The sequence below is a fragment of the Chinchilla lanigera genome, unplaced genomic scaffold, assembly GCF_000276665.1.
Source record: "Chinchilla lanigera isolate Chin_1 unplaced genomic scaffold, ChiLan1.0 scaffold00083, whole genome shotgun sequence".
Taxonomy (NCBI): Eukaryota; Metazoa; Chordata; class Mammalia; order Rodentia; family Chinchillidae; genus Chinchilla; species Chinchilla lanigera.
The window spans coordinates 3,502,281-3,521,760 of NW_004955484.1; the positions used below are offsets into that span (position 1 = coordinate 3,502,281).

Here is a 19,480-nt window from a genome sequence, read left to right on the forward strand (position 1 = left end):
AATGTTCACAGTCATCACCGCTCAGAGCCAGGCAGTGGAACAACTGAAAGGTCCATCAGCTGGTAAAAGGACAAATGGAATGTGATGTACCCAACTCAAGGAACACTGGTTGGCCGTAAAGAGGAGTGGGGAGACTGACACAGACCACCCCAGGGAGGAACCTCGCCTACATTTGCTAAGTGAAAGATGCCGAACACAAAAGGCCACAAAGTGCCGGACGATTCCATTTATATGAATGTCCAAAAGAGGCAAATCCCAAAAGACTGAAAGTGGGTTAGTGGTTGCCACTGGCTGGTGGGAGGGAGGCCTGGGGAGTTTTTGTTAATAGGGTAATGAAAATGTTCTGGAATTAGGAGCGACAGTTGTGCAACTTTGTGAAAAATCCTAAAAAATTACTGAATTTTGGTATGTGAAATGTATAAAAAAACAAAAATCAAGCCAAAGCCCCAAAGCGGCATCCTATGGTAATTCCCAACCGAGTGGTATGCACAAAGCAGTTTGCTTTTGCCCTGCCCACAGCCCAAGGTAGTGAGTCCTGTTTATACTGCCCGACCTCACACAGATTCAGACTCAGGACAGACAAGAGAGTTTGAAAAGAATACCTAGGGGCTGGGGATTTAGCTCAGCGGCACAGCGCCTGCCTAGCAAGCGCAAGGTCGTGAGTTCAATTCCCGGTACCAAAAAACAAAAACAAAACCCCCCAAAAGAAAAGAATACCTCTGCCTCTTTGCATCTGTGAGCCTCACTGCGCACTCCTGGACTGCCTGCCACCATCAGGTCTGTCTGTGTAGGTGGACAGAGGCATGGAGCCCCTGGCAGCAAATCCTGGTGGTCGAATGCACCAAGTGAGAAAAGCGTGAGCCAGCAAAGCTGGCTGGGCCCTTGCTAGATCCCTGGGACCAGGATGGGCACACCGACCCATACTTGGTATCCGGCAGGGGCTTATTTCCACTGGGAAAGATGCTGGGGAATAACCAGGGCACCCAAGAGGCCTGGCTTATGTGAGACTGTCCAGCCTGAGTGGTTCCAGACCCAGGCCGCGAGGGATAGGGAGATCAAAGGCAGAAGCTGTCTTTGCTCTCAGCCTGAACTAAACCCTCACTCGTCATATGTGTGTGTCCCTTTACATACTACACACAAGGAATATGGGGCGTGGTCAGTTACTAGTTCAAAAGAATTACTGGCTCAACAGTGAATCCACTGCAAATCCAGTTCTGGTCTCCAAATCTTAGCCTGTTAATCATGCTACTCATGGCTTTGTGGCCAGTCCTGACTTCTAATTCTCACCCTGCTGTTCAGCTGTCTGACACCGGGCCAGTCAACTTTATTCACACAGCCTTCCTCCAAACTTCTACTAAGCAGCTGGTGTTTTACACCATTGGAGATGTGAAGCCGAAAGGACAGTCTCTGGGCAGATGGGGGAAGCAAGGACTGACAGAAGAGCCCATGGGCCTTGGGAGCCAGGAGCCTTTGGAAGCACTTGAGCATGAGTTTGCCAAGGGTGAGGAAAAGGCATCGAATGTTTCCCTTCGCTAACACACACTTCTCATGGCGGCAGGAACTGTGGGGCACACTCCAGGAAACTGACCTTGTGGTCCAGCTCCTGAGTGGGACATGGGGCCGGAGTGGAAGCTGGGGTAGGCCAGCATGAGCTTAGCACTCAGACAAAGCAGACTGGACTTTGTTTTGTAGCTAATGGGGAGTCTCAGTTTCCCCAGATGTGCAAATGGCAGTTTGATCTCGCAAGGCTGTCCTGAAGCTTACAGGAGACACAGCTGGCCCTCCACGGCCGAGAATTCAACCAATTATGGATTGGAAATATGAGAGAGGTAAAACAGTGTCTTTTTCCTGGTCATTATTCCCTAAACAATACAGTACAACTATTTACATGACATTTACATTATATTAGCTTTATAAGAAACCCAGAGATAACCTGAAGTGTGCAGGACCATCTGCGCTGGTTATATGCAAATACTAGGCCATTTTGTAGGCATCTTGAGACTGCTCAAACCCATGGGGGTTGTGGGGCCAGTTCCCTGTGGGTACTGAGGGATGACTGTGCTTTATGTACAAGCAAAAAAGCAGGCACAAAGCAAGGCTGCTTTAGCACTTCTGTTACATGATTTCTGGTCCCACAGCCAAGCTGTTCAGTGGTCCTGGCTTGGCAAAGGGACAGGGACAACAGTGCCCATACCAAGGGCTTCCGGAGACGATGTGCACGGCCCCTTCTCTGTGCTACCGCCTCCCATCCCACCGGAGCTGCAGCCAGCAAAGCTGCCTATTTTACATCTTGAATTCTCTTATTTTAGAAAGTTTAACACCAAATGGCAAATGAATGCAAATTACACTTCAATTGCACAGTTAAAGCCGGAAAAGTTGTCCACAGGTTTCTTCGGTAACCCCAGCCACTCCTCTTGTGCTTACTTATCAAAGGGTTTGTCTCTGGCCCCTGGAGCCCGCAAAAGGCCACAGCCCTGACCCGGGCAACACCACATGTCCTTGTGTGTGCATGCACATGTGCACACACGGCACCTTTCCTGTCCCTTGAGTAAAGCAGGAGTTGGAACAGTGTCACCATCACCTCCAATCTCCTAGAGGTAAGGAAGGGAAAGTGCCGCCTGAATGGAGGGAACAGAATGGCCTAGGGCTGGCACGGGGAGTGGGCGCCACTTCAGGAATACGAGGTGACTGTCTTCTTTTGACTCATAAACCCCACTCAGACCTTGAGGCTTTGAAGTAACAGCTGAAATACTGGCCTATCCCTGGGGCAGGGCAGGGCAGGCCTGGGTGAAAGGAAGGACTCATCAATGAGGGTTCTGGGATGAGGATGAGACCATGGGGAGCCACCCTTCCGGTTGGCCCTGGCCTTGAGTCTGAACCCAGGCCAGGGCTTTGATGCTCCACCCACTTGGAGACCCTGCCGTCCCTGGAGTGTGGGTAGGAAGCTCTGGGAGGAGAAGCAGGTAATCACAGTGGCCTTGCTTACTGGACACCCTGCTCAAGGCCTGGAGGAAAGGCCCCGGAGCTACAGACAAGCTGCAGCCAGTTCTGCTTTGGCCACCAGAAAAACAGATTCAGCTCTTCCAGCTAGCAGACTGGCTGGGCCTGTGCCCGAGGCTGGCCTGGAGTCTTGGCTCTGAGGACGGGGAACAGCTCAAAGAAAGCAGGAGGAAGCCACACCAATTAGTATGCACTACACAGCGTTTTTGCAAAATGAATATAAAACACTTGTGCTTTCTTTTGTGTGAGAGAAAGAAGGGGGAAAGGGAGGGAGGGAGGTTATAAGAAAGCAATATTCTGCAGGAGCAGGAGTGCCTACCGTTACCATGGCAGTTGGGGGGGCGGGTCAGCTGGTCCCTGGTTCTGGAATGGAATGGGCTGGCCTTGATTCCTCACTAGAGGGCAAGGGTCAAAGTCAGGGGCGACTGGGTAGAGGAAGCCTCTGACAAGGCAGCTCTGATGGGAGGCCTCAGGGGCAAGGGAAGGGGACTTTTACCCTCCACACGGTGGGCAGCGAAGAGAAGCAAGCCAGGGGAATCCTGAGAAGGTCTCCCTTCCTTGAGACAGCTTTATGTCAGCAAAGCGCATTTTTCAATGTGGGAGGGCGTCAAGATTTGGGTAGGGCCACTGCTGGCTGTCACCTTCCCGTAGTCAAGGACAGGTCTCTGGGACAGTGCTATTTCTTTGGTCCGTTGGCCTCCACTGTAGCAACACCTGTACCCAGCCTAGCCCTCGAAACCACTTGGGGCTGGAGAGCCGCTGCCCTTCTTTCTCTGAACACAGGTGGAGACCAGAGACCAGCTTTGCCATGTCTCCAGGCTGGGAAGCCCATCCTCCTCGTCCTCCAAGACTCTGGACCCAAAGTTCCTGGAGAGGCACTCAGCAGACGCTGGCCTGCAGTGCCAGGCAGGAAACACCTGGAGAAGCCTCCTACTTCTGTGTACCCATGTGGCTTTAGGGAACATTCAGGAAGCTTTGGGTCTGCATAGCCCACTGTTGGCTGATGAGGCCCTAGATGCCCACTGGCTCCTTCTTGCAAAGGGAGCTCTTCCTATGTTGACAGGAAATGCCCAAGCTAGGCCCTTTCTAGTCCTGGCTAGGAAGAGGCTGCAAGAACGTTCCGAGAGACACATGGCTGGAGAGATGGAGTCTGGCCCCAGGCCCTGAAGATGTGGTTTGGCCTGCACAGGCACTGATGGGGGTTGACAGGTCGGTTCACAGAGCACCGAGGCCAGGCACTGTGGAACAGCTCAGGCCTTCTGCTTCTTCCTACACAGAAGCCTGGCTCCTTCCTTCATGAGGGTACAGCCTGTGGCCAAGCCTTCTCAGTCCCTAACCACAGGCAAGTGGCTCCTGCTTCCCCAGAGCTAGGGAAGAACAAGCCAGAAAACTCACCCTAGGAAGCCAGGCTGAAGGCCACAAGAGTCCCCAAAGGCCAAGAGTAGTGGAAAAGGCACACACATCAGTTGGCACTGGGGCCAGAGGCCTCTGCTCTGAACAGAGAGTAAACACGAGTGGGACAGAGCTGTGGTTGGACCAGGTCCACCCTGGGAGAGAGGCAGCATTCTGAGGAAAGTTCTGGTCTACACTGGGGTCCCGGAAAACATGCCTTCCAAAACAAGGAAGGTGAGCACTGCCCAAAAGAACGTCTGGATTTGGGGGTGGGAGAGGCTGACTGCTTAGACCTAGCCCTATTTTATTTCCCACCCAGAAACCACTCTGATTACAGATGTTTTGTGTGATGGTAAAGCAAAAATACCTCTCTCTCCCTCTATGTATATACACATATATTTTTAAAGGTGTGATCAAAATGTCTAGTGAATGTTTAAACTAAAAAATTTATTATAATAAAAACCATACTGCCACGAATCCCCTCTAAAACAATCCCAGGGCTTTGCAACACTCATTCCGTTGCTTTTGCCACTTTCTGAAACAGTTCTGGAAGTCCTCCTTCATGAGAGTCTTAAAAAGGGGTGATAAAAATACAGTGTGTGCTGCTGCTGTCTGCCTCCAACCGAAAGGCAGACTCATAAATATATTACGGTGTGTCATCTTCCTTACTCACCAGATCTGGCACCATCCTGAAGTCAACATGACTGTGTAAAGTAAATGTTTTGGATCTATTCAGGACAGAGGCAGCCACGGCAGTGTAACTAAAGACACTCTAGAAAGTGGCAAGAATGACAGGATAAGTGTGTTCAGAGGTAGGGAGAGCAGCCGGGCGTGGTGGTGCACGCCTGTAGTCCTGGCACTTGGAAGGGGAGAGGGAAGAGGAGAGAGAGGCAGGAGGATCGTTGTGAGTTGGAGGCCAGCCTGGGCTACAAAGTGAGCTCAAGGCCAGCCTGAACTGCATAGGGAGACCCTGTCTCAAAAAGACAAAAAAAAGAAAGAAAAAAAGTAGGGGAAGTATGTGGGGGATTCATGGCAATGTGGGCGGTATGTCTTCCACTGCAATAAATTAAAAATGAAAACATTCACCATACTTTTATCAATAATACCTATGCTTATTTATTAGCATTACGAGTACGATTCTATTCCCTTTTCTTTTTCTCAGTGTTACCTGACTTTGAACACAAGCCCTTGGGAGGAGGGCAGCTTTCTTCTAAGTGGACCTTGGAACTCTCTGTAAGAGCCTTGTATTTGCTTCCCAAGTAAAGGGCCAGCACCCAAAGCTGACCGTAAAGTCTTACTGAAGAACAGTGCAGCGCAGTGCGGGTTCTGCACCCCTTGCTGGCGTACAGGAGAAAAGGAAGGTCGGCCTGGAGGAGGGTGACTTGCAGAGCAGATCTCTGACCCCTTCTTGCTCACCCGCTGGGTCTCTTTCCTTCTCGTCCCAGCTCTTGCTCATTTGTACTGTTCTGTGCTCCTGACCATTAAAGATGACACACTGGGTTGTAAATCCTCTGTCCTGGGCAGGGAACTGTGCTGCAGGAGAGCAGTGCACACGCACGCCTTAGACTTCGGTTACCAGGAGATGAGCCCGGTGGCCAGGCAACTGGGACAGAGGGCTCCCACCAACCTCCATGGTGCTGCTGAATCCCAGTTGACCTGCAAGCTGCACGTCGGTCCGCCCCAAGGAAGCATGTTCTTCACTGGCCCAGGTGCCTGTCTGCTGTGGCACAGGATTGCCCATGCGACATGGGGGAGCCCCAGGTAGGCTCAGATCGCTCTCCAGCCAACCTCCTATGGACTAGACAGACACTGTCTTCTTACAGCCTGTAGCTAAGGTGCTGTCATAGGGTGATAAGGGCTAGAAGAGGGTCTGAGTGGACAGGATGGGGTGAGTATAAGGACAGGGGAGTCCTGACCTAGCCCTGATATGCAGGAGGAATGGTGTATGTGTGTGTGAGAGGGAGAGGGAGGGGGAGGAGGAGGGGGACGGGGACAGGAAGGGCGAAAGAGAGGGAGAGAGGTAAGGGGAGGGAGGGGGAGAGGGCGGGGAGAGAGGGAGGAATAAGACTTTAGAGAGCATCTAAGTTGAGATCTTGACTAAGTTCCTTAACTTCTCTGGGTGTCAGTCATCTCGGGTGAAATAGGGAAAACCACAGAGCACCCCCTGTGGGCAGTGCTATGAAGACGGAGGAGGTTCACACTCCTAGGGTACCAAGCACAGGACCCGGGATAGACGAAGTGTGTCGTGGTAGCTTTTTACTGGTGGCAAGGGTTGGTCCCATCCTCACACACATTCCTTGACTGGCCTTTATGCCCTGTGAAGTGCCAACAGGGAGATGCCATGAAAATTCAGCTGCTTCAGCTTTGGCCATGTCTAGGGCCAGAGGAAAAACCAACATACAACTTGGAAGAAACTGTGACTTCTGAAGATGCCAAGAGCACTGCATGGGGTGTTGGGTGGACAAAGTGTAGTAGTGGCCATAGCCTGGCCACTACACCTCTGGCTATGAGGGCAGGGCACTAGGGCTGAGGGCAGGAGTCCAGCCTGTAGTCTCCAAACTGGTCTCATGCCAGGCTATAGCCATGGCTCTCAACCAGAGATGTGCATCAAAATCTCCTGGGTGTTTGTGAAAAATGCCAGTGCCCAGGCAACCAGGCCCAGCCTGAGGGTACAGCTGAAGTCTGGAGTGAGGCCCCAGCAGCAGGCTTTTCAAAGCTCCTGAGGGTCCTGACGGCAGCCCCGGTTTGGATGGCTGGGGCTGCAGAGCCAGGCTGTTAGCCTTTGGTCTCTCTGGTTGAAATCACTTCCTGAACTCAAGGAGGGATGCCTGTGGGGGCCAGGGAGTGTGTTCAGCCCTGCAAGCAACTTACCCCCAGAGCCCGGCTTTTGAGAGTCCTGGTCCCTGTCCCAGGGGAAAGCTGGCCCGATGGGCTCCCTGTGGTGGAATTCCTCCTGCTGCCATGGCACTAACTCTGGGAAAACAAGCCTCCCTTTCCACTGCCCTTCTTAGCCCAACCTCTTCCTTCATCAGGAGCCAGGCAGCAGCCTGGGCCCCATCCTGCTCACCCCAGTTACTGTATCCCTCTGCTCTGTGGAACCACTGAGGGAGACAGAAATATAAAAACTATTCTGGCACGCAAACCTGTCTTTCTGGAGTGGGAAGCCAATACGCTGACCACAGTTATTATGGGTTCCCCTCTACTTTAGGGTGGTTGATGAGGAGACTGAGAAAAGTGCGAGACCTGGAAGAATGACAAGGAGCACAGGCGCTCTTGGTAGGCACATTTCTGGTTGTGTTATCTTGCTGTTCTCCCTGGGCAATGATCTGCTGACCAGAAGTCATTTTTGAAGCCCTGAGGCCTCCCTGGGCCCCTAGCAGGGCCACCAGTTCCTCTGCCCAGCCGTGGGGATGCAGCCCGTGAGAGCTGAAGCTTGGGGACTTAGCTCTCCTGAGAGAAGGCGTGGGGACTGTGACCAGTGCCCAGCATCTTGCTCTTGCTGGCTGGTGGCTTCTTCCCCTGAACTGCATCTCTGAAGCCCCAGTGTGAGGCTGCAGGGTCTGCCTCCGGAGAGCTGAGGACGCCCAGTGCCCACTGTCCTGGGCTGCAGTGGGGGGCCCTAGGCAAAAAAATCAAGATCTTGGCTATCGACATGTTATCCCTCAGTCTTCTGGGTGAAGACTGCTACCTTACTGGAAAATGAATTTAAAGATATCTGTGGAATTGAGGCAGGCACGGAGGGGTTGTTTTTGTTTGTTTTGGAGAGTGGATGGAATGAAAATTGGAGTTAAATAAAAAACAGAGGCAAGGAACTGAGAAGGAAAAACAAGTGCCATTCTTAGGGAAGACTGTCCACTTTTGAGCAGGCAGCATTAGTATTCCAGGGAGTGGAGTCAGGACCACACAAACTCCGAGCTGGAAGGGACCAAAGACAATCCCGTCCAAGTCCAGCATCTTAGGGAAGAAAATGGAGGGGAGACATCATGCCACTTGCCTGGCTCCATGGACATCTGGGAGCACAGGACAAGAGGCCTCACTCCGTCTCCTGCACCCTTCAGTGGCCCAGCAGATGGCCTCGGACCTTCTGGCGGGCATGGAGAGGACTGGTGGTCTGAGCCCTGGAGGGGAGCTGCTACCTCTCTGCCCCATCAGTGAGCCGGGGGCAGCTCAGAGGACCTGGTAAGGGGCAGGGGAACAAGGTCAGAGTCAGTACTCAGAGCAGATACAGCCAGAACTGAGGGGCAGGCATGGACAAAGCACCATGAACGCAGTGAGGGGCTGGACCTGGTCAGCCTGCACTGCTTCCAGGCTGGAGCCCCACACAGAAAAGGGGGAGCTCTGCAGGGTTTCAGATGCTTTGGAATCAGATATAACCAATGCCTAATTCTGGTTCTGTGCAGTGTGACCCTGGGAAAGTTACGCTCCTAGCACCCAAACCTGGTCATAAGTCAAACTGGGACAACTGAAACCATTCTAGGGCCACCTGGCAGGTCTGTTAAGGTGACAGACAATGTGAACGGTGTACATATCCGTGAAGTTTAGTGTGTGCTGTGGACACACTGGAACCTGGGAGTGGAAGCATCAGCAGGGCCATCATCAGCTCCCCAAATCCCCTCAGCTGAAGAGGCCACTCGTAAGTGCAAGCCCTCATTTCTGGGGCAGACAGTGAGGGATGGCTAGTTGCTAGTAGAAGGCCTTCCCTCTGGGACCACGAGTGAGCAGCCCGTTACCCTGAAATGATGGGGACCAGCGCCTTCTGTTACCTTTCCTCACATCCTGTGCTTGGGGCTGCGGCTTCTCCCTAGAGGAGACTTCATGCCGAAGTCTTATCACTGAGCCTCTTAAAGCAGGAAGTCGAACCCTGGAGCCCAGGGCACTGGCTCAGCAGACCAAAGTCAAAAGGACTCCTTGGGAAAGGGGAGGTTACAGGTGGACAGGATGGAGAGGGTGAGAAGGACAAGGGACACGATGGGACAACAGGGCCGCGCCTGCCCTGAGACAGAGGAAGCCCCAGGCAGCCTTATCCCACACTTTCCTGTGGACCTGGGCTCTGCGTGAACAAGGCTGCTATAGCACGAGCCTGGCTGCCCCTGCCGGCTCTCCAATGAGCCCCGACTGGGTTCTTGTTCTGGCCGCTCGCCTTGGCCCGGTAAGCCTCTCCCCGGAGGGCCGAGAACCTCTTCAGTTTTTCCATTCCATTTCTCCTGGGACGTGGACCATGAACACAGATGAAATCCTCTCTCCTTCCCTCCACACAAAGCATCGCTCACATACAGTCTAGGGTGCAGCAGAATCCCTTGTGACCCACTCTGCGGGCGTGGGGCCCAAAGGCCGAGAGAGACTGGAGGACAGGCTGAGGCTTGTGTCCAGAACAGCCACGCCCTTAGATGTCCAGGTCCACTTCCCTCAGAACTCAGCCCAAACTGGAGTGGCCTGTGGGCTCCTCTCGCAGGCCTGGGCACTTCTGAGATGTCCCACTCGGCTGAGGACAGGGAAGGCAGCATCTGACTTGAACTGGGGTCCATCACTGAACCCATCAGGTACTGCAAGAGCCTTTTAAAAAAGGCCTTAAGTCACTCCTTACGCTTCCCCCCCGCTGTCCTTTTCCTCCAGGATCATGCCCTGTGCCGCACTGGCTGTGCGGCTGGCCCTCACTCTTCACACAGCTAGTGGGATTTTGTGCTTGAAATGACCACCGTCTTGAACAATGCTGCCGGAACCCTGCCCTGCACATTTTCTGGAAAGGAGGTGCTTCTTTCTGCTGCTTCTGCGTGAGTCCCATCAGCCGTAGACCCCCACCTTCAATTTCTTTTCATGGTGACTCTGACGCTAAGGGGGGCAGAAGAAGGGGCTCCTTCTGGGTCGAGAATCTCTTCTCTAAAGCATTAAGACATCGGCTCTGAGATCCAGAGGAGATGGGGGGCTGCCTCTGGGGGCCCTGCTGTGAAGATGTTCACAGCGATGACTGGGCCCAGCGGGCCCGCCTCCTCATCTCAGAGGTTCTGCTTCCGAGAGAGAGGCCATGGAGGGAGGCCCTTTCTCCTCTCCTCCCTGCACCCAGGGTGGCCAGCTGGGGCCCTGCCCACTGTGAGCCGGGGAGCACTCCCCACACGCTGGCAATCACGCTGATGGTGAGGCTCCCGCTCTGGCGAGTGACGCTGGCACTGAACGCTGCCTCAGTCCTGCTCTGGGCAGCTCCAACCTAGGGCTCTTAGGGAGGCCGAGGGAAAGAGCACGGACGCAGAGAGACACTGGTCCAGCTGTCCACTCTGTCCCTGATTAACTCTCTATGACACAGACTCCCTCAAACACCCACATGCTCCTTAAGCCTCTTGAGACAGGCAGGAAATAGAGGACAGAGAGCATCCTCTGTTCTGATTTTGGCTGCTGAAGCTGAGGCAGGAAGGCTCTGGGCAGACAGACACAGGGTACATCCTGCTGATCATACACATGTCTCTGAGCCCTGCTACAGAAATGATTACCAGCAGTGTAGGAGCTCCTGCCCGCCACGGGCTCACCTGGGCCAGGTACTGTGCTGAACCATCTCACTGGACCAGGATTCTAACAGACCTGGGAGGGAGGCTTCTTTTTCTGTTCTCCCTTTATGGACAAGGAAACTGAGGCTCAGGGAGGCCAGGTCATTTGCTTGAGGTCAGCCAACCGGGCAGTGGTAGAGCCGGGTCTGGCCTGCACAACCCCAAAGCCCATGCTCTTGGCCACCAGGCCATACTGATACCTGGGAAGAGAACATTACCAGAAAGGGATGCTATTATAAATCATAATAAAAATACAAACCACCAAGGGTTACCTTCAGAGTGAGTGGATAAGCCCTAAGAAAAGACCCAAAGGACAAGACGATGCATTGGCGACAAGCCTTACTTCTGGGACAGGTCCAACCTCATGCAAAGGCCAGTATCCCTCTAGGGAAACTTGAGGACAGATGGGGAGGTGGCGGGCACAGTCTGGTGGTTGCTGCACGTTTTCTCTGTGCACACAGTCTACAAGGCAGACGTAGACCACATGAACCCCACTTCATGGGTCCAGGGAAGTTAAACTCCTCACCCGCGATTCCTGGCCAGGATTCAGGCCCGGGTCTAGCAGCCGTCATTTAGGGCATCTGTATTTGCTCCTTGGGCACAGATGTCCTTCTGGTCTCTTTGGGGATGGATCCCCCTGAGAGTTTTAAATGCAGGCTGGGAGGCAGCTGTGCTTAGGAGGGGTCATGTGCAGTCCTTTCTGGGCCAATCCACCATCAGAAGGAACGTGGAGAAGACCCCCATCCTGTGGGTGCTCTCTGCTGGGGAGCAGCCACCTTCAGGCTGTGCTCTTAGGCAGCTGGCAGCTTCTAAGGGGCACCTTCTGGGCAGGGGACGCAGCAGCACCCTCCTCCTAAGAAGGGGTCCTGCAGGAAGCGCTGAGCATGGGTCCCGCATTCCACGCTGGGGAAATCAGGGTCACATTTTCCCTGAAACAACAAGCAACTAGATCTCCAGCTAATGGGAGGATTTCTATTTCAGTGCCAAGAATATTAATTTGACACCTGCAAATTCTTTTGACAAAAAGGATTTTCAGATAATGTCTACAAGGAGCAGGCGATACTGAGGAAACAGCCACTTAGCCCAAATAACGGAGAAGCAGAGACAACGGCGGATGGCAGAAAGGAGCGGCCCACTGAGCCATCACTAGGGAACAACAGAAGACGAGGCACGCCGGCGAGGCCACACGCCGAGGGCTGCGGAACACAGTGGTGGGGCCGAGTGAGGTCTCTGGACTCTGTGTTCCCCGTGCCCAGCCCGTGTGTTACGTCCCTGAGGCCTAGGGCTCTCAGCCTGAGGGAGGAGTATGTGGGTTTAGCACAAGTCTACTGGAGAGAAGGACGTTTGTAACAGAGATGACAGGAGAGTGCCCCAATACACAAAAGCTTCTACCAATAAGTAAGAAAAGTGGACGAAGGATTTGAGGGCGGAATACACATACATCACCATGCCGGACTGAGAACTCTGCTCAAGGACTTACGGACCAGAGAACCTTCTGGAGAAATCAGGAGGGGACAGGGATGGTGCTACAACTAAACTCCAGCTCCCCACCTCCCCAGCCAGTTCTGCACTGGCTCCCGGGCCTGGTAGTTAAGCAGTGAAGGAGATGGCTTTGGAGTCAAACAGGTCTGGCTTTGAGCTTGGGTTCCAGCACTTCCCAGCTGTGTGCATGATACTTAACCTTTTTAGGCCTCAGTTTTCCGAACTGTGAAATGGAAATAACAGAACTCTAATATAAAACTGGCTTGACAGCTCTCTAGCTGCTATAACAGAAGGGACTAACATGGTTCCTAAGCTCCAGTGAGCTCGACTTGAGATCAGAGTTGTGTCTAGAAATATCTGGAAAAACCCAACAAAAAACACTTTCTGGATATTCTATCAAGGAAGTTCCAGCAGCAGAGGACTTTGCCTTGTGCGTGTCTGCACTCCCACTGCCAAGCACACAGTGCCTCATCAAGGTCAAAGAGGCTGGGAAAGGGACACTCGGAAACGGGACTCTAGTGAAGAACCAGGACGAGGCAGAACCATGACTCATCAGTGGTTATCAAGGTCCCCAAATCCCGCCTCTAGAGAGACATCGAAGAGGGACTCTTCCCTCCTGTCGCAGCACTCCCTCAACTGGCCCCAAGAGCAGCTTCAAGCCTCCCCCCACGAGGCCCACAAGATGTGCCCCAAAGCCCTGACAACGTCTGGCACTTCAGCAAATCGAGTTTCCACAGCCGCAACCTGAAGAGAGCAGTTTAATGGGCTGCATCTCCTCGCGCTCCCCCTAACTGCACACGTACACAAAAGCCAATTTCAAGCAAAGAAAGCTGGATGGGATTAAACAACTCAATTTAAAGGACTGAAGACTCAGCTGCTTCCAGTGAAGGCCTAGGAAGGCACCAATCAGCAGAGCTCTCCTCTCCCTTTCTGTGCTGAAGAGAGGGCTGGCTAAGCGGTGAGTCACTCCCAGCTCGCAGGCAGAACTGGGCCGAGTCCACCTGGGCCCGGCACGCAGGGGGCGGCACAGGGGGAGGGAAGGGGAAGTGGACAGGCAGGAGGGGCTGGGGCGCTCACACACCATCTGTTTGAGAATTTTCTGGAAATGCAGAGAACCTCAGAGCCCTGTAGCTGATACCTGCCTCTCTGCTTCTCTCTTCAGCCCAGGTTCAATAAAGCAAATCCAGGCTGCAGGACAGGCTGGGTACCAGCCCAGGGAAGACCCAGCTGCCTCATTCCTGCGAAGCTGAGAGCAGTGTCCTCTCTCCCAATCCCTGTCCACTCCCGTGGTCCTACTGAGCAGCATGGACAGGTCTGTTGATTCATCCCACTGCCATACGGAGACGTGGCTCTGCCCACCCCCTACAGCGCCGTAAGAGCTCTGAGGGAGAAGGAGAGGGGTGAGTCATGGCTCAGACCACCAGCACCTCACAACCAGAATCAACAGCCAGCCTGAGAGCTGCCGTGGATGGAGGGAGGGCTGCCACCCTTGCAAATGGGAGCGCCCAGTCACAATGCCTGCCCCATGGCTCAGAGGCAGGGGAACCCCAAAAGAACTACGCTACCCCAGCACAGGGGCAAATGCTGCTGAGCACAGAGCAGGGAAACGAGTGGCTGGAGGAGACCCTCCCCCAGAGGGCAGGGGACCCCAGAGTGCCCTGTCTCCCACCCCAGGACAGCCCTCCTCGCTGGCTCTCTCGGGGTTATTCCTACGACCCAGATCAGCTGCTTTTTTTCATACCAGCAGCTGCTGGTGACCCCAACACAGCACAGCTTAAGGGGCTAATTTTAAACTGGAGGTCAAAGTGGATTTTAACTGAAACAACTAATACTAAACACGCACTCAGCATGTGTACGGCACAGCACTCGACATTATAAATGGGTCATTTGGTTCTCATAATGGAGGTACTGCTGCTGCTTGCCTGGGACAGAGAAGGAAACCCAGGCGCAGAGATGCGAGTGTCTGGCTCAAGCCGGGAAGCGGGGCAGGGCCAGACCTTGCCCTCACAGAGCCCGAGCCCCAAACAGTGCTTCCCTAATCTCAGCACTCTCGCAGAGTCTGCAGACTCCCGTCCTCACAGACGTGTTCTTACCCCCAAAGCCCACAGCACTAACTACAACTTCACCTCTAGGGCAATCGTCTGATGTTGACTTATGAGCACAACAGGAACCAAGCAAGCAGGTCTCAGCTACGAGATCCCACACATTGTGGAACAGGGAGGCCGGCAGCCAGTGCTCTGTAAGGCAGGGTGTCTTGTGACCTACCTCATCAGATTCATCCGATAGGGTCTGAAGGAGGATGGGGAAGAGGCTGTCTGTGTGCCGGAACATCTGGAGAGCAGAGAAGGGGGCGCTGGTGAGTGGCGAGAGAGCGAGCCCCGCTTATAGGAAAGCACCCTGGGGAGCTCCTTGGTCCTCCACCCTCCCTGGAAGATACCACGGACCCCCACAGCATCCGCTACTCCTCTGCTTGCCAGGTTCCTCCAGAATGGTAATGACTTGAGCCCCCACAGCATGGGAAGGCCAGGGAGGTCCTGGAAGAAGCTGCCTGGCATGGAGGCGGCTCCTCACAGTTGGGCCTGGGGCTCACCTTGCGGGGCGTCTTGATGTAGAGGTGGTAAAGCCACTTCAGAACTGCAATCCGGGTCATCATCCCGATCGTCATGTCACTGAGATGGCAGTTTAGGACCTGCACAATCCCATCGAGGTTCAGGGTCACTGGGGCCCTGTCAGTGCTGTGGGCAGGAATAGGAGAGAGCGCTAGATGAACCCCGCGACACCCACAGCAGCTCCCTGGGCCTGCACTCAGAACCACATGCCCCTGCCCCGCTGCCCTGGGGCACAGGCTCGAGCAGACAGCTGCAGACCCTCTCGGTTCTCTCAATCCTATTTCTGCCAGCCAGCCCGGTAGCTCGAAGGAGGCCTCGTTTCCCTCCCTCTGCTTCCTTCCACCCTCTCCAAAGGAGTTCGGAGCCTGTGGCTTGGTAAAAACTATACTACCAAGCCCAGTTTTCTGGCTTCCCACTCACTCCTCCTCCTTTTCCAGTACCAGCCTGGCTTGCACAGTGCCTTGGAACCGACCAGCCAGATGTCTGGGCTAAAAGGTTGTTCAGCATCTTTGGGGAATTAAGTCAGACCCTCTGCTGATGACAGAACTCTGCCACGTTCAGACAGTACAGAGGAGGACCCTGCAAACACCCAAGATATCGAACAGGCCACCCAGGCCACTAAGGAACATTTGTCACATGAGAATAGGGTCTGTGGCTTGTCATCTCGCCATCTCTGCACTTGGCAGAGGGTTGGCGTAGCAGAGAACCCTTGCGTTGCCTCCAAAACGGAAATGCTTTCCGTTGAGTCAGAGAAGAGGCCACAGAGCCTCTGCCCATGCGGAAGGGAGATGGAGAACGTCTGGATGCCCCGACGAGGCGCAGGAAGTGTCCCAGCTCCTGAGGGCTTGCGCCTTGCTGGTCCCTCAGACAAAAGCCACATGAAGCAGCCCGGAGGAGCTGGGTGCTGCCAGGACAGAGTCAGCTCTCTGCCCAAAGCATGGCTCTCTGGCCAAGACTGGGTTTTCCGGGTGGGGACACGTGACATGATGGTGAGGGGGCAGGCTGTGTTCCCTGAGGACAAGGCCAGCTGGTTCTACTGCCCGCCAGTATAAAACGGTCCTTGGTGGCATATCCAGGCTGCTTAATTATTCATTTGGATCAGCAGCTCGATGGCTGTGCTGCCCTCATTTGCCTGCAGCCTCTCTGAAGCTCATGTGATGTGAATTCCTACAGGGCATGATTCTGAGCTCTGCAACTGCTAGGAAGAATTGCTATTTAATATGGTTTGATGGTCCCCCAGTGTCTGTTTAGGGGAGAGAGTTGGCACGTCCATCCTCAGGGGGCCAGAAGAGCTAGGCTTGTGTGACACAGTGATAGAGCCCAGAGAGGAGCTGGGGGGCGGTGGGATGGGACTGTGATTTCCCCAGGAGTCACATGGCTGGAAAATCCTGGTGTCTTCCGAGGACATCAAAACATTTAAATACTTTGGCAGTCTACGACCCTGGAAAGCAAAGCGCAGACAGGTCCAGGCAGCCGACGTGGCCCCCACAAGCCTTCACCCGCTCTCGTGCTCACTGTCCAACAAAAACACTGAGCAAGCCACAGATGGGATTCCACATTCTCCAGTTTTAAATTGAAAAGGAAAAAGAAACAAATAAATTAGTTTTAGTGTTTTCATTGTCCCAATATATTCAAAATACCATTAGCATTTCAACATGCAATCAATATGATGAACACAAAGATTACTAATGAGATGCTTTACATTCCTGCACTCTAACCTTCGAAACCCAGTGCACATTTTCTGCTCCCAGCAGGCTCCAACTCAGGCCAGCTTCATTTCAGGTGCCTGGCAGCTGCGTGGCTGTCGCAGCAGTCCATGCCCTGACTTCCTCAGCATTTCCTTATCGGCCATCAGCTCTCACAATCTCCTAGACACTCCCTCTCCTTCCGTGGATGGCCGGCACTTCCTGTCTTATCTCCAGGTCTCTTTTCCTCATCTTGGCTGCCTCCACAGAGGGCTTCTGGTGAGTTCCCTACGGCTGGCTCTTCTTGGGCCACAGAATCTGGAGCAGCTCGATTTCAGTGGCAGAGGAGATGTCCACTGCAGTCCCGGGCTTTGTATGAATTAAAGAGGCGGATGGTGAGGGGAGACTGCCCTACCTTGGCCTGTCCCTTCTTAACCCTGTGCCCTGAGGTCTGCAGCAGGAGCTGCAGGGCACTCAGGCTGCCACATGGGCTCAGGGTGTCACAAGTAGCCTGAGCCTGGCAGATCACTTCCACAGCTCAGCTGATCCAGCCCCTGAGAGGCCTAGTGCAAGGCCACGGCCACGGCCCTGCTCAAGCTGACTTCACTGTTCCCAGCTGCGGGCCGAGGCTGCATAAACCTCGGTAAAGGGAGTAATTGCTCTGATAATGTGACAATGACAGCACTGAATATGATCACGACGAGCACCCTGCTGAGTGCTTTACCTGCCAACTTCATGGCATTCCCTTAGCAGCCCCATGACCTAGGTGATGTTATTTCCATTTTGGAGATGTCGGCACTGAGGCACAGAGACACGGAAGTGACCTAGCCACGGTTACACAGCCAGGAAGCGGTGGTGCCTGCAATTTGAACCTGAGCAGTCTGACTCCCACATGGTCTCACCCACACGGCTCTTCCTTGTAGCAGGGGTAGCGGGCTCAGGACAGTCCAAGGTGGCATCACCTCCAACCATCTCCTGGTATAGTCAGCAGAACTGGCAGTCCCATGTGTCAGTGGTAGGACATATCTGCACACTTGCCAGTGTACTTTCTTCCTTCCTTGGGACTGGGGACTGAAACTAGGGCCTTCACACTGAGCTACATCCCCAGCCCTTTTTATTCTGAGATGGGTCTCATCAAGCTGCTAAGGTACCTGGGCTGGGCTCAAACTTGTGATCCTCCTGCTTCAGCCTCCCAGAGCGCTAGGATTATAGGTGTGCGCCACTATCCCTGGCCACACAGTATATCTGCTTGTCAGAGGTATGGGTGTGGAGAAAGAGGCCCCCTGGGGAGGCCTGATGGTGACCTAGTGGGAGGCTCTCCACATCCTGTGACACCGGGCTGGGTGCTCCTTCTGAGCACTCATCCTCCCACTCATCGAAGATGCTTCTGGACAGCCATGGAGGGATTGCCTTCAGATGCTGGGTCACAGCCGCTAAGATGCGATGGATTTCTGGGAGCACTGGGGCAATGACATTCTCCAGCTCCCCCGGCAGCAAATGCTGACCAGGGCAAACCTCCCCAGATATGAGTGTCTTCCAACTGCTGGTGAGTCAGGTGCCAGCTTCAGCCACCAAGAACTTCACAGGCAAATGGGATCTCATGGTTCGTGTAACCTGATCCTCCTGCACACAGCTGAGCAAACCAGGGTCCAGAGAGAGTGCGGCCATCCTAGGCCATGGGGCCAAGTGCTGTGAGCACATTCCCTTGGCTGGAGACAGCCTCCCTGTGTCTCTCTTCCCTTGGTTGGCAGAAAATGAAGGTCACGGAAGCAGGTGTACACCTGGGTACCAGGAAGACCCATCTCAGTGCCTGGGAAAGGTTGGATCACAGCTGCACTGGATCGAAGCTGCTCTCCTGGGGGGCGCTGGCTGCCGAGCCCTACACATGCTGAGGAGGAGCTGGGGCTCAGGGAACTTGGGTCCTTCCTAGAGGGGACACATGACACAATGAGCTCAGCTCTCCTCTGCTGGGCTGCAGGCTGCGATGTGGCACCCTCTGCGCCGGGTAACTTTATTCAACAAGAACAGAAAGGAGCTCACGCAGTTTATAATACATTTCTACACTGGTTCCAAAAAGTCTAGACGAGTCACTCCTGGGGGCTTCTGAGCTATTTCAAGGTGTCTCCAAAACCCCATTTTCACTGAGTATTTTCTTATAAAGCATCTCATAACGAATGTCTTACACATATATATGTACTACCACTTCCAAGTGCACGGTGCTGCCGCGGCTATTAAAATACAGACTTACTGAATAATGCTTCTGACACTACCAATAAATAATAATACATTCCAGTGGTTCTTGTTGGGAGACAGCATTTTATTTCTGTAATATCTAACTTTTTATGGTACTTGTATTCCCTCTCTAATCAAATTAGAGAGGTAAATCTAAAAATAGAGTTGTTTCTGAATTCCAAGCTGCTCTTTTTTGCACGATTTTTTCAATCAGCAGTTGCTGAGGGCTGGGAGGCAGTGATTTCCGGGTCTCTTCTGCTGAGAGCAGCCAGCTACCACCAGCACTGCGCTGTACACCACTGGGGACACCACACAAAGCCCGGGCGCCGGAGGGAGGAGTGAGTGCTCACGCGGCAACACCTGTGAAACGAGTTAGGGAGGCCAGCATAACACTTCTACACGTCTCCAACTGCGACTCACAGAGCCAAGCGCAGGGAATCTGGAGCCACACACACCCAGTCTCTGTTCCAACTTGGTCACTGATTTGCTGAGCAGTAAGTTAGCCTCTCTGGTCTGTTTCCTCGTTCATCCAGGGGGGATGATG

General features: G+C 53.7%; 1 protein-coding gene across 1 annotated transcript in view; it reads right to left on the reverse strand.

Annotated features, from left to right (window-relative positions):
* The window catches only part of Vac14 (Vac14 homolog (S. cerevisiae)), a 106,285-nt gene that overhangs the window by 51,094 nt on the left and 35,711 nt on the right, over positions 1 to 19,480 (reverse strand). The window contains exons 11-12 of the mRNA XM_005403494.2: positions 15,001 to 15,145; positions 14,676 to 14,741 (exon numbers count right to left, since the gene is read on the reverse strand). Of these exons, the coding sequence (XP_005403551.1) occupies positions 14,676 to 14,741; positions 15,001 to 15,145 (211 nt within the window). The remainder of the gene's footprint in view (positions 1 to 14,675; positions 14,742 to 15,000; positions 15,146 to 19,480) is intronic.